Genomic DNA, 14,267 nt, shown 5'->3' on the forward strand with positions numbered 1-14,267 from the left:
TTATAGCACAATTTAGTTAGATATTGGGGGTGGGACAAGGGTAGGGGGATTATTAATGTGATTTTCCCTCGTTGTGCCATTTGTTCCCCATTCTTAATTAAGTGTACTTTGTATGCCTGTAACTATTCCAGTAATTTTCAGTGTAGTAATTTTATTGTCCCTTTAATAAAATACAGTTATCTTGTACCAAACCAGTTGTCTACTCCAATTTGTATCGCAGCCTGTACCTAAGTCCGGAGTCTAGAACCACAGGGGTGTGGGAGCGATTTGTACCGCTCAAAACAGTCAGGGGCAAGCTGACTGCGCGCAACAACCCCCTACAAACCCCTTCCCTGCAACTTACCTTTTTACTGGCGAGCCTCTCTTTGATACCTGTTGGTGGTGTCCTGCCGCCTGATCTTCTGCTCCTCCCGCCTGATCTTCCGCTCCTGCCACCTGATCTTCCGCTCCTGCCACCTGATCGTCCGCTCCTCCCGCCTGATCTTCTGCTCCTCCCACCTGATCTTCTGCTCCTCCTGCCTGATCTTCTGCTCCTCCCGCCTGATCTTCTGCTCCTCCCGCCTGATCGTCCGCTCCTGCCACCTGATCGTCCGCTCCTGCCGCCTGATCTTCTGCTGCTCCCGTCTGATCTTCTGCTCCTGCCGCCTGATCTTCTGCTCCTCCCGCCAGATCTTCTGCTCCTGCCTCCTGATCGTCCGCTCCTGCCACCTGATCTTCTGCTCCTGCCTCCTGATCATCCGCTCCTGCCGCCTGATCTTCTGCTCCTCCTGCCTGATCTTCTGCTCCTCCCGCCTGATCGTCCGCTCCTGCCGCCTGATCTTCTGCTCCTGCCGCCTGATCTTCTGCTCCTCCCGCCTGATCTTCTGCTCCTCCCGCCTGATCGTCCGCTCCTGCCGCCTGATCTTCTGCTCCTCCCGACTGACCTTCTGCTCCTGCCCCCTGATCGTCCGCTGCTGCCGCCTGATCTTCTGCTCCTCCTGCCTGATCTTCTGCTCCTCCCGCCTGATCGTCCGCTCCTGCCGCCTGATCTTCTGCTCCTGCCGCCTGATCTTCTGCTCCTGCCGCCTGATCTTCTGCTCCTCCCGCCTGATCTTCTGCTCCTCCCGCCTGATCGTCCGCTCCTGCCGCCTGATCTTCTGCTCCTCCCGACTGACCTTCTGCTCCTGCCCCCTGATCGTCCGCTGCTGCCGCCTGATCTTCTGCTCCTGCCTCCTGATCGTCCGCTCATGCCGCCTGATCTTCTGCTCCTGCCGCCTGATCTTCTGCTCCTCCCGCCTGATCTTCTGCTCCTGCCTCCTGATCTTCTGCTCCTCCCGCCTGATCTTCCGCTCCTCCCGCCTGATCTTCTGCTCCTCCCGCCTGATCTTCTGCTCCTGCCGCCTGATCTTCTGCTCCTCCCGCCTGATCTTCTGCTCCTGCCTCCTGATCGTCCGCTCCTGCCGCCTGATCTTCTGCTCCTCCTGCCTGATCTTCTGCTCCTGCCGCCTGATCTTCTGCTCCTGCCTCCTGATCTTCTGCTCCTGCCGCCTGATCTTCTGCTCCTCCTGCCTGATCTTCTGCTCCTGCCTCCTGATCTTCTGCTCCTCCTGGCTGATCTTCTGCTCCTGCCTCCTGATCGTCCGCTCCTCCCGCCTGATCTTCTGCTCCTGCCGCCTGATCTTCTGCTCCTCCTGCCTGATCTTCTGCTCCTGCCTCCTGATCTTCTGCTCCTCCTGCCTGATCTTCTGCTCCTGCCTCCTGATCGACCGCTCCTCCCGCCTGATCTTCTGCTCCTGCCTCCTGATCGTCCGCTCCTGCCGCCTGATCTTCTGCTCCTGCCTCCTGATCGTCCGCTCCTGCCGCCTGATCTTCTGCTCCTGCCGCCTGATCTTCTGCTCCTGCCGCCTGATCTTCTGCTCCTCCCGCCTGATCTTCTGCTCCTGCCTCCTGATCGTCTGCTCCTGCCGCCTTATCTTCTGCTCCTGCCGCCTGATCATCCGCTCCTGCCGCCTGATCGTCCGCTCCTGCCGCCTGATCTTCTGCTCCTGCCTCCTGATCGTCCGCTCCTGCCGCCTGATCTTCTGCTCCTCCCGCCTGATCTTCTGCTCCTCCCGCCTGATCTTCTGCTCCTCCCGCCTGATCGTCTGCTCCTCCCACCTGATCTTCTGCTCCTGCCGCCTGATCTTCTGCTCCTCCTGCCTGATCTTCTGCTCCTGCCGCCTGATCTTCTGCTCCTGCCGCCTGATCTTCTGCTCCTCCTGCCTGATCTTCTGCTCCTGCCTCCTGATCGTCCGCTCCTGCCGCCTGATCTTCTGCTCCTCCTGCCTGACCTTCTGCTCCTGCCGCCTGATCTTCTGCTCCTGCCTCCTGATCGTCCGCTCCTGCCGCCTGATCTTCTGCTCCTGCCGCCTGATCTTCTGCTCCTCCTGCCTGACCTTCTGCTCCTGCCTCCTAATCGTCCGCTCCTGCCGCCTTATCTTCTGCTCCTGCCGCCTGATCGTCCGCTCCTGCCGCCTGATCTTCTGCTCCTGCCTCCTGATCGTCCGCTCCTGCCGCCTGATCGTCCGCTCCTGCCGCCTGATCTTCTGCTCCTGCCTCCTGATCGTCCGCTCCTGCCGCCTGATCGTCCGCTCCTGCCGCCTGATCTTCTGCTCCTGCCTCCTGATCGTCCGCTCCTGCCGCCTGATCTTCTGCTCCTCCCGCCTGATCTTCTGCTCCTGCCGCCTGATCTTCTGCTCCTGCCGCCTGATCTTCTGCTCCTCCCGCCTGATCGTCCGCTCCTCCCGCCTGATCTTCTGCTCCTCCCGCCTGATCTTCTGCTCCTGCCGCCTGATCTTCTGCTCCTGCCGCCTGATCGTCCGCTCCTCCCGCCTGATCTTCTGCTCCTCCCGCCTGATCTTCTGCTCCTCCCGCCTGATCTTCTGCTCCTCCCACCTGATCTTCTGCTCCTGCCGCCTGATCTTCTGCTCCTCCTGCCTGATCTTCTGCTCCTGCCGCCTGATCTTCTGCTACTCCCGCCTGATCTTCTGCTCCTGCCGCCTGATCTTCTGCTCCTCCCGCCTGATCTTCTGCTCCTGCCGCCTGATCTTCTGCTCCTCCCGCCTGATCTTCTGCTCCTCCCGCCTGATCTTCTGCTCCTGCCGCCTGATCTTCTGCTCCTCCCGCCTGATCTTCTGCTCCTCCCGCCTGATCTTCTGCTCCTCCCGCCTGATCTTCTGCTCCTCCCGCCTGATCTTCTGCTCCTCCCGCCTGATCTTCTGCTCCTCCCGCCTGATCTTCTGCTCCTCCTGCCTGATCTTCTGCTCCTGCCTCCTGATCTTCTGCTCCTCCTGGCTGATCTTCTGCTCCTGCCTCCTGATCGTCCGCTCCTCCCGCCTGATCTTCTGCTCCTGCCGCCTGATCTTCTGCTCCTCCTGCCTGATCTTCTGCTCCTGCCTCCTGATCTTCTGCTCCTCCTGCCTGATCTTCTGCTCCTGCCTCCTGATCGTCCGCTCCTCCCGCCTGATCTTCTGCTCCTGCCTCCTGATCGTCCGCTCCTGCCGCCTGATCGTCTGCTCCTGCCGCCTGATCTTCTGCTCCTGCCGCCTGATCTTCTGCTCCTCCCGCCTGATCTTCTGCTCCTGCCTCCTGATCGTCCGCTCCTGCCGCCTTATCTTCTGCTCCTGCCGCCTGATCATCCGCTCCTGCCGCCTGATCGTCCGCTCCTGCCGCCTGATCTTCTGCTCCTGCCTCCTGATCGTCTGCTCCTGCCGCCTGATCTTCTGCTCCTCCCGCCTGATCTTCTGCTCCTCCCGCCTGATCTTCTGCTCCTCCCGCCTGATCTTCTGCTCCTCCCGCCTGATCTTCTGCTCCTCCCGCCTGATCGTCTGCTCCTCCCACCTGATCTTCTGCTCCTGCCGCCTGATCTTCTGCTCCTCCTGCCTGATCTTCTGCTCCTGCCGCCTGATCTTCTGCTCCTGCCGCCTGATCTTCTGCTCCTCCTGCCTGATCTTCTGCTCCTGCCTCCTGATCGTCCGCTCCTGCCGCCTGATCTTCTGCTCCTCCTGCCTGACCTTCTGCTCCTGCCGCCTGATCGTCCGCTCCTGCCGCCTGATCTTCTGCTCCTGCCTCCTGATCGTCCGCTCCTGCCGCCTGATCTTCTGCTCCTGCCGCCTGATCTTCTGCTCCTCCTGCCTGACCTTCTGCTCCTGCCTCCTAATCGTCCGCTCCTGCCGCCTTATCTTCTGCTCCTGCCGCCTGATCGTCCGCTCCTGCCGCCTGATCTTCTGCTCCTGCCTCCTGATCGTCCGCTCCTGCCGCCTGATCGTCCGCTCCTGCCGCCTGATCTTCTGCTCCTGCCTCCTGATCGTCCGCTCCTGCCGCCTGATCGTCCGCTCCTGCCGCCTGATCTTCTGCTCCTGCCTCCTGATCGTCCGCTCCTGCCGCCTGATCTTCTGCTCCTCCCGCCTGATCTTCTGCTCCTCCCGCCTGATCTTCTGCTCCTCCCGCCTGATCTTCTGCTCCTCCCGCCTGATCTTCTGCTCCTGCCGCCTGATCTTCTGCTCCTGCCGCCTGATCTTCTGCTCCTCCCGCCTGATCGTCCGCTCCTCCCGCCTGATCTTCTGCTCCTCCCGCCTGATCTTCTGCTCCTGCCGCCTGATCTTCTGCTCCTGCCGCCTGATCTTCTGCTCCTGCCGCCTGATCTTCTGCTCCTGCCGCCTGATCTTCTGCTCCTCCCGCCTGATCTTCTGCTCCTGCCGCCTGATCTTCTGCTCCTCCCGCCTGATCTTCTGCTCCTCCCGCCTGATCTTCTGCTCCTGCCGCCTGATCTTCTGCTCCTCCCGCCTGATCTTCTGCTCCTCCCGCCTGATCTTCTGCTCCTCCCGCCTGATCTTCTGCTCCTCCCGCCTGATCTTCTGCTCCTCCCGCCTGATCTTCTGCTCCTCCTGCCTGATCTTCTGCTCCTGCCTCCTGATCTTCTGCTCCTCCTGGCTGATCTTCTGCTCCTGCCTCCTGATCGTCCGCTCCTCCCGCCTGATCTTCTGCTCCTGCCTCCTGATCGTCCGCTCCTGCCGCCTGATCTTCTGCTCCTGCCTCCTGATCGTCCGCTCCTGCCGCCTGATCTTCTGCTCCTGCCGCCTGATCTTCTGCTCCTGCCGCCTGATCTTCTGCTGCTCCCGCCTGATCTTCTGCTCCTGCCTCCTGATCGTCCGCTCCTGCCGCCTTATCTTCTGCTCCTGCCGCCTGATCATCCGCTCCTGCCGCCTGATCGTCCGCTCCTGCCGCCTGATCTTCTGCTCCTGCCTCCTGATCGTCCGCTCCTGCCGCCTGATCTTCTGCTCCTCCCGCCTGATCTTCTGCTCCTCCCGCCTGATCTTCTGCTCCTGCCGCCTGATCTTCTGCTCCTCCTGCCTGATCTTCTGCTCCTGCCGCCTGATCTTCTGCTCCTCCTGCCTGATCTTCTGCTCCTGCCGCCTGATCTTCTGCTCCTCCTGCCTGACCTTCTGCTCCTGCCGCCTGATCGTCCGCTCCTGCCGCCTGATCTTCTGCTCCTGCCTCCTGATCGTCCGCTCCTGCCGCCTGATCTTCTGCTCCTGCCGCCTGATCTTCTGCTCCTCCTGCCTGACCTTCTGCTCCTGCCTCCTAATCGTCCGCTCCTGCCGCCTTATCTTCTGCTCCTGCCGCCTGATCGTCCGCTCCTGCAGCCTGATCTTCTGCTCCTGCCTCCTGATCGTCCGCTCCTGCCGCCTGATCGTCCGCTCCTGCCGCCTGATCTTCTGCTCCTGCCTCCTGATCGTCCGCTCCTGCCGCCTGATCGTCCGCTCCTGCCGCCTGATCTTCTGCTCCTGCCTCCTGATCGTCCGCTCCTGCCGCCTGATCTTCTGCTCCTCCCGCCTGATCTTCTGCTCCTCCCGCCTGATCTTCTGCTCCTCCCGCCTGATCTTCTGCTCCTCCCACCTGATCTTCTGCTCCTGCCGCCTGATCTTCTGCTCCTGCCGCCTGATCTTCTGCTCCTCCCGCCTGATCGTCCGCTCCTCCCGCCTGATCTTCTGCTCCTCCCGCCTGATCTTCTGCTCCTGCCGCCTGATCTTCTGCTCCTGCCGCCTGATCGTCCGCTCCTCCCGCCTGATCTTCTGCTCCTCCCGCCTGATCTTCTGCTCCTCCCACCTGATCTTCTGCTCCTGCCGCCTGATCTTCTGCTCCTCCTGCCTGATCTTCTGCTCCTGCCGCCTGATCTTCTGCTCCTCCCGCCTGATCTTCTGCTCCTGCCGCTTGATCTTCTGCTCCTCCCGCCTGATCTTCTGCTCCTGCCGCCTGATCTTCTGCTCCTCCCGCCTGATCTTCTGCTCCTCCCGCCTGATCTTCTGCTCCTGCCGCCTGATCTTCTGCTCCTCCCGCCTGATCTTCTGCTCCTCCCGCCTGATCTTCTGCTCCTCCCGCCTGATCTTCTGCTCCTCCCGCCTGATCTTCTGCTCCTCCCGCCTGATCTTCTGCTCCTCCCGCCTGATCTTCTGCTCCTCCCGCCTGATCTTCTGCTGCTGCCGCCTGATCTTCGGCTCCTCCCGCCTGATCTTCTGCTCCTCCCGCCTGATCTTCTGCTCCTCCCGCCTGATCTTCTGCTCCTGCCGCCTGATCGTCCACTCCTCCCGCCTGATCTTCTGCTCCTCCCGCCTTATCTTCTGCTCCTCCCGCCTGATGATCTGCTTCTCGCGCCTGATCTTCTGCAGTTGCCGCTGCCGCCTGATCGTCCCCTCCTGCCACCTGATCTTCTGCTCCTGCCGCCTGATCTTCTGCTCCTCCCGCCTGTTCTTCTGCTCCTCCCGCCTGATCTTCTGCTCCTGCCGCCTGATCTTCTGCTCCTGCCGCCTGATCTACTGCTCCTCCCGAATGATCGTCTGCTCCTGCCACCTGATCTTCTGCTCCTCCCGAATAATCTTCTGCTCCTGCCGCCTGATCTACTGCTCCTCCCGAATGATCTTCTGCTAATGCCGCCTGATCTACTGCTCCTCCCGAATGATCGTCTGCTCCTGCCACCTGATCTTCTGCTCCTCCCGAATAATCTTCTGCTCCTGCCGCCTGATTGTCCGCTGCTGCCGCCTGATCTTCTGCTCTTGCCACCTGATCATCTGCTCCTGCCGCCTGATCTTCTGCCCCTCCCGCCTGATCTTCTGCCCCTCCCGCCTGATCTTCTGCTCCTCCCGCCTGATCTTCTGCTCCTCCCGCCTGATCTTCTGCTCCTGCCGCCTGATCTTCTGCTCCTGCCGCCTGATCTTCTGCTCCTGCCACCTGATCTTCTGCTCCTCCTGCCTGATCCTCTGCTCCTCCTGCCTGATCACCTGCTCCTGCCTCCTGATCGTCCGCTCCTGCCGCCTGATCTTCTGCTCCTCCCGCCTGATCTTCTGCTCCTCCCGCCTGATCTTCTGCTCCTGTCGCCTGATCTTCTGCTCCTGTCGCCTGATCGTCCGCTCCTGCCGCCTGATCGTCCGCTCCTGCCGCCTGATCTTTTGCTCCTCCCGACTGACCTTCTGCTCCTGCCACTTGATCGTCCGCTACTGCCACCTGATCTTCTGCTCCTCCCGCCTGATCTTCTGCTCCTGCCGCCTGATCGTCCGCTCCTGCCGCCTGATCGTCCGCTCCTGCCGCCTGATCTTCTGCTTCTCCCGCCTGATTTCTGCTCCTCCCGCCTGATTTTCTGCTCGTCCCGCCTGATCTTCTGCTCCTCCCGCCTGATTTCTGCTTCACCCGCCTGATCTTCTGCTCCTCCCGCCTGATCTTCTGCTCCTGCCGCCTGATCTCCTGCTCCTGCCGCCTGATCTTCTGCTCCTACCGCCTGATCCTCTGCTCCTCCCGCCTGATCGTCCGCTCCTGCCGCCTGATCTTCTGCTCCTGCCGCCTGATCTTCTGCTCCTCCCGCCTGATCTTCCGCTCCTGCCGCCTGATCTTCTGCACCTCCCGCCTGATCTTCCGCTCCTCCCGCCTGATCATCCGCTCCTGCCGCCTGATCTTCTGCTCCTGCCACCTGATCTTCTGCTCCTCCCGCCTGATCTTCTGCTCCTGCCACCTGATCTTCTGCTCCTCCCGCCTGATCTTCCGCTCCTGCCGCCTGATCTTCTGCTCCTGCCACCTGATCTTCCGCTCCTGCCGCCTGATCTTCTGCTCCTGCCACCTGATCTTCGGCTCCTCCCGCCTGATCATCCGCTCCTGCCGCCTGATCTTCCGCTCCTGCCGCCTGATCTTCTGCTCCTCCCGCCTGATCTTCTGCTCCTCCCGCCTGATCTTCTGCTCCTGTCTCCTGATCGTCCGCTCCTGACGCCTGATCGTCCGCTCCTGCCGCCTGATCTTCTGCTCCTCCCGACTGACCTTCTGCTCCTCCCGCCTGATCTTCTGCCCCTCCCGCCTGATCTTCTGCTCCTCCTGCCTGATCTTCTGCTCCTCCCGCCTGATCGTCCGCTCCTGCCACCTGATCTTCTGCTCCTCCCGCCTGATCTTCTGCTCCTGCCGCCTGATCTTCTGCTCTTGCCACCTGATCGTCCATTCCTCCCGCCTGATCTTCTGCTCCTCCCGCCAGATCTTCTGCTCCTGCCGCTTGATCTTCTGCTCCTCCCGCCTGATCTTCTGCTTCTCCTGCCTGATCTTCTGCTTCTGCCGCTTGATCTTCTGCTCCTGCCGCCTGGTCTTCTGCTCCTGCCACCTGATCTTCTGCTCCTCCCGCCTGATCTTCTGCTCCTCCCGCCTGATCTTCTGCTCCTCCCGCCTGATCTTCTGCTCCTGCCGCCTGATCTTCTGCTCCTCCCGCCTGATCTTCTGCTCCTGCCTCCTGATCGTCCGCTCCTGCTGCCTGATCTTCTGCTCCTCGTGCCTGATCTTCTGCTCCTCCCGCCTGATCGTCCGCTCCTGCCGCCTGATGTTCTGCTCCTGCCGCCTGATCTTCTGCTCCTGCCGCCTGATCTTCTGCTCCTGCCGCCTGATCGTCCGCTCCTGCCGCCTGATCGTCCGCTCCTGCCGCCTGATCTTCTGCTTCTCCCGCCTGATTTCTGCTCCTCCCGCCTGATTTTCTGCTCGTCCCGCCTGATCTTCTGCTCCTCCCGCCTGATTTCTGCTCCTCCCGCCTGATCTTCTGCTCCTGCCGCCTGATCTCCTGCTCCTGCCGCCTGATCTTCTGCTCCTACCGCCTGATCCTCTGCTCCTCCCGCCTGATCGTCCGCTCCTGCCGCCTGATCTTCTGCTCCTGCCGCCTGATCTTCTGCTCCTCCCGCCTGATCTTCCGCTCCTGCCGCCTGATCTTCTGCACCTCCCGCCTGATCTTCCGCTCCTCCCGCCTGATCATCCGCTCCTGCCGCCTGATCTTCTGCTCCTGCCACCTGATCTTCTGCTCCTCCCGCCTGATCTTCTGCTCCTGCCACCTGATCTTCTACTCCTCCCGCCTGATCTTCCGCTCCTGCCGCCTGATCTTCTGCTCCTGCCACCTGATCTTCCGCTCCTGCCGCCTGATCTTCTGCTCCTGCCACCTGATCTTCTGCTCCTCCCGCCTGATCATCCGCTCCTGCCGCCTGATCTTCCGCTCCTGCCGCCTGATCTTCTGCTCCTCCCGCCTGATCTTCTGCTCCTCCCGCCTGATCTTCTGCTCCTGTCTCCTGATCGTCCGCTCCTGACGCCTGATCGTCCGCTCCTGCCGCCTGATCTTCTGCCCCTCCCGCCTGATCTTCTGCTCCTCCTGCCTGATCTTCTGCTCCTCCCGCCTGATCGTCCGCTCCTGCCACCTGATCTTCTGCTCCTCCCGCCTGATCTTCTGCTCCTGCCGCCTGATCTTCTGCTCTTGCCACCTGATCGTCCATTCCTCCCGCCTGATCTTCTGCTCCTCCCGCCAGATCTTCTGCTCCTGCCGCTTGATCTTCTGCTCCTCCCGCCTGATCTTCTGCTTCTCCTGCCTGATCTTCTGCTTCTGCCGCTTGATCTTCTGCTCCTGCCGCCTGGTCTTCTGCTCCTGCCACCTGATCTTCTGCTCCTCCCGCCTGATCTTCTGCTCCTCCCGCCTGATCTTCTGCTCCTCCCGCCTGATCTTCTGCTCCTGCCGCCTGATCTTCTGCTCCTCCCGCCTGATCTTCTGCTCCTGCCTCCTGATCGTCCGCTCCTGCTGCCTGATCTTCTGCTCCTCGTGCCTGATCTTCTGCTCCTCCCGCCTGATCGTCCGCTCCTGCCGCCTGATCTTCTGCTCCTGCCGCCTGATCTTCTGCTCCTGCCGCCTGATCTTCTGCTCCTCCCGCCTGATCTTCTGCTCCTCCCGCCTGATCTTCTGCTCCTGCCGCCTGATCGTCCGCTCCTGCCGCCTAATCTTCTGCTCCTCCCGCCTGATCTTCTGCTCCTGCCGCCTGATCTTCTGCTCCCCCCGCCTGATCGTCTGCTGCTCCCGCCTGATCTTCTGCTCCTGCCTCCTGATCGTCCGCTCCTGCCGCCTTATCTTCTGCTCCTGCCGCCTGATCATCCGCTCCTGCCGCCTGATCGTCCGCTCCTGCCGCCTGATCTTCTGCTCCTGCCTCCTGATCGTCCGCTCCTGCCGCCTGATCTTCTGCTCCTCCCGCCTGATCTTCTGCTCCTCCCGCCTGATCTTCTGCTCCTGCCGCCTGATCTTCTGCTCCTCCTGCCTGATCTTCTGCTCCTGCCGCCTGATCTTCTGCTCCTCCTGCCTGATCTTCTGCTCCTGCCGCCTGATCTTCTGCTCCTCCTGCCTGACCTTCTGCTCCTGCCGCCTGATCGTCCGCTCCTGCCGCCTGATCTTCTGCTCCTGCCTCCTGATCGTCCGCTCCTGCCGCCTGATCTTCTGCTCCTGCCGCCTGATCTTCTGCTCCTCCTGCCTGACCTTCTGCTCCTGCCTCCTAATCGTCCGCTCCTGCCGCCTTATCTTCTGCTCCTGCCGCCTGATCGTCCGCTCCTGCAGCCTGATCTTCTGCTCCTGCCTCCTGATCGTCCGCTCCTGCCGCCTGATCGTCCGCTCCTGCCGCCTGATCTTCTGCTCCTGCCTCCTGATCGTCCGCTCCTGCCGCCTGATCGTCCGCTCCTGCCGCCTGATCTTCTGCTCCTGCCTCCTGATCGTCCGCTCCTGCCGCCTGATCTTCTGCTCCTCCCGCCTGATCTTCTGCTCCTCCCGCCTGATCTTCTGCTCCTCCCGCCTGATCTTCTGCTCCTCCCACCTGATCTTCTGCTCCTGCCGCCTGATCTTCTGCTCCTGCCGCCTGATCTTCTGCTCCTCCCGCCTGATCGTCCGCTCCTCCCGCCTGATCTTCTGCTCCTCCCGCCTGATCTTCTGCTCCTGCCGCCTGATCTTCTGCTCCTGCCGCCTGATCGTCCGCTCCTCCCGCCTGATCTTCTGCTCCTCCCGCCTGATCTTCTGCTCCTCCCACCTGATCTTCTGCTCCTGCCGCCTGATCTTCTGCTCCTCCTGCCTGATCTTCTGCTCCTGCCGCCTGATCTTCTGCTCCTCCCGCCTGATCTTCTGCTCCTGCCGCTTGATCTTCTGCTCCTCCCGCCTGATCTTCTGCTCCTGCCGCCTGATCTTCTGCTCCTCCCGCCTGATCTTCTGCTCCTCCCGCCTGATCTTCTGCTCCTGCCGCCTGATCTTCTGCTCCTCCCGCCTGATCTTCTGCTCCTCCCGCCTGATCTTCTGCTCCTCCCGCCTGATCTTCTGCTCCTCCCGCCTGATCTTCTGCTCCTCCCGCCTGATCTTCTGCTCCTCCCGCCTGATCTTCTGCTCCTCCCGCCTGATCTTCTGCTGCTGCCGCCTGATCTTCGGCTCCTCCCGCCTGATCTTCTGCTCCTCCCGCCTGATCTTCTGCTCCTCCCGCCTGATCTTCTGCTCCTGCCGCCTGATCGTCCACTCCTCCCGCCTGATCTTCTGCTCCTCCCGCCTTATCTTCTGCTCCTCCCGCCTGATGATCTGCTTCTCGCGCCTGATCTTCTGCAGTTGCCGCTGCCGCCTGATCGTCCCCTCCTGCCACCTGATCTTCTGCTCCTGCCGCCTGATCTTCTGCTCCTCCCGCCTGTTCTTCTGCTCCTCCCGCCTGATCTTCTGCTCCTGCCGCCTGATCGTCCACTCCTCCCGCCTGATATTCTGCTCCTCCCGCCTGATCTTCTGCTCCTGCCGCCTGATCTTCTGCTCCTGCCGCCTGATCTACTGCTCCTCCCGAATGATCGTCTGCTCCTGCCACCTGATCTTCTGCTCCTCCCGAATAATCTTCTGCTCCTGCCGCCTGATTGTCCGCTGCTGCCGCCTGATCTTCTGCTCTTGCCACCTGATCATCTGCTCCTGCCGCCTGATCTTCTGCCCCTCCCGCCTGATCTTCTGCTCCTCCCGCCTGATCTTCTGCCCCTCCCGCCTGATCTTCTGCTCCTCCCGCCTGATCTTCTGCTCCTCCCGCCTGATCTTCTGCTCCTGCCGCCTGATCTTCTGCTCCTGCCGCCTGATCTTCTGCTCCTGCCACCTGATCTTCTGCTCCTCCTGCCTGATCCTCTGCTCCTCCTGCCTGATCACCTGCTCCTGCCTCCTGATCGTCCGCTCCTGCCGCCTGATCTTCTGCTCCTCCCGCCTGATCTTCTGCTCCTCCCGCCTGATCTTCTGCTCCTGTCGCCTGATCTTCTGCTCCTGTCGCCTGATCGTCCGCTCCTGCCGCCTGATCGTCCGCTCCTGCCGCCTGATCTTTTGCTCCTCCCGACTGACCTTCTGCTCCTGCCACTTGATCGTCCGCTACTGCCACCTGATCTTCTGCTCCTCCCGCCTGATCTTCTGCTCCTGCCGCCTGATCGTCCGCTCCTGCCGCCTGATCGTCCGCTCCTGCCGCCTGATCTTCTGCTTCTCCCGCCTGATTTCTGCTCCTCCCGCCTGATTTTCTGCTCGTCCCGCCTGATCTTCTGCTCCTCCCGCCTGATTTCTGCTCCTCCCGCCTGATCTTCTGCTCCTCCCGCCTGATCTTCTGCTCCTGCCGCCTGATCTCCTGCTCCTGCCGCCTGATCTTCTGCTCCTACCGCCTGATCCTCTGCTCCTCCCGCCTGATCGTCCGCTCCTGCCGCCTGATCTTCTGCTCCTGCCGCCTGATCTTCTGCTCCTCCCGCCTGATCTTCCGCTCCTGCCGCCTGATCTTCTGCACCTCCCGCCTGATCTTCCGCTCCTCCCGCCTGATCTTCCGCTCCTGCCGCCTGATCTTCTGCTCCTGCCACCTGATCTTCTGCTCCTCCCGCCTGATCTTCTGCTCCTGCCACCTGATCTTCTGCTCCTCCCGCCTGATCTTCCGCTCCTGCCGCCTGATCTTCTGCTCCTGCCACCTGATCTTCCGCTCCTGCCGCCTGATCTTCTGCTCCTGCCACCTGATCTTCGGCTCCTCCCGCCTGATCATCCGCTCCTGCCGCCTGATCTTCCGCTCCTGCCGCCTGATCTTCTGCTCCTCCCGCCTGATCTTCTGCTCCTCCCGCCTGATCTTCTGCTCCTGTCTCCTGATCGTCCGCTCCTGACGCCTGATCGTCCGCTCCTGCCGCCTGATCTTCTGCTCCTCCCGACTGACCTTCTGCTCCTCCCGCCTGATCTTCTGCCCCTCCCGCCTGATCTTCTGCTCCTCCTGCCTGATCTTCTGCTCCTCCCGCCTGATCGTCCGCTCCTGCCACCTGATCTTCTGCTCCTCCCGCCTGATCTTCTGCTCCTGCCGCCTGATCTTCTGCTCTTGCCACCTGATCGTCCATTCCTCCCGCCTGATCTTCTGCTCCTCCCGCCAGATCTTCTGCTCCTGCCGCTTGATCTTCTGCTCCTCCCGCCTGATCTTCTGCTTCTCCTGCCTGATCTTCTGCTTCTGCCGCTTGATCTTCTGCTCTTGCCACCTGATCGTCCATTCCTCCCGCCTGATCTTCTGCTCCTGCCGCCTTATCTTCTGCTCCTGCCGCCTGATCATCCGCTCCTGCCGCCTGATCGTCCGCTCCTGCCGCCTGATCTTCTGCTCCTGCCTCCTGATCGTCCGCTCCTGCCGCCTGATCTTCTGCTCCTCCCGCCTGATCTTCTGCTCCTCCCGCCTGATCTTCTGCTCCTGCCGCCTGATCTTCTGCTCCTCCTGCCTGATCTTCTGCTCCTGCCGCCTGATCTTCTGCTCCTCCTGCCTGATCTTCTGCTCCTGCCGCCTGATCTTCTGCTCCTCCTGCCTGACCTTCTGCTCCTGCCGCCTGATCGTCCGCTCCTGCCGCCTGATCTTCTGCTCCTGCCTCCTGATCGTCCGCTCCTGCCGCCTGATCTTCTGCTCCTGCCGCCTGATCTTCTGCTCCTCCTGCCTGACCTT

General features: G+C 61.8%; 1 protein-coding gene across 1 annotated transcript in view; it reads right to left on the minus strand.

The window, feature by feature from the left end:
* LOC147109398 (uncharacterized) overlaps nucleotides 1–13,830 on the minus strand; it is a 62,288-nt gene extending 48,458 nt beyond the window's left edge. Inside the window, exons 1-5 of the mRNA XM_086002309.1 lie at nucleotides 13,777–13,830; nucleotides 11,358–11,533; nucleotides 4,468–4,929; nucleotides 3,859–3,981; nucleotides 3,121–3,606 (exon numbers count right to left, since the gene is read on the minus strand). Of these exons, the coding sequence (XP_085858435.1) occupies nucleotides 3,121–3,606; nucleotides 3,859–3,981; nucleotides 4,468–4,929; nucleotides 11,358–11,533; nucleotides 13,777–13,830 (1,301 nt within the window). The remainder of the gene's footprint in view (nucleotides 1–3,120; nucleotides 3,607–3,858; nucleotides 3,982–4,467; nucleotides 4,930–11,357; nucleotides 11,534–13,776) is intronic.
* Nucleotides 13,831–14,267: the final 437 nt, after the last annotated feature.

Source organism: Somniosus microcephalus, chromosome 12 (genome assembly GCF_052327205.1).
Source record: "Somniosus microcephalus isolate GS21.2 chromosome 12, FLI_Smic_1.0, whole genome shotgun sequence".
Classification (NCBI taxonomy): domain Eukaryota; kingdom Metazoa; phylum Chordata; class Chondrichthyes; order Squaliformes; family Somniosidae; genus Somniosus; species Somniosus microcephalus.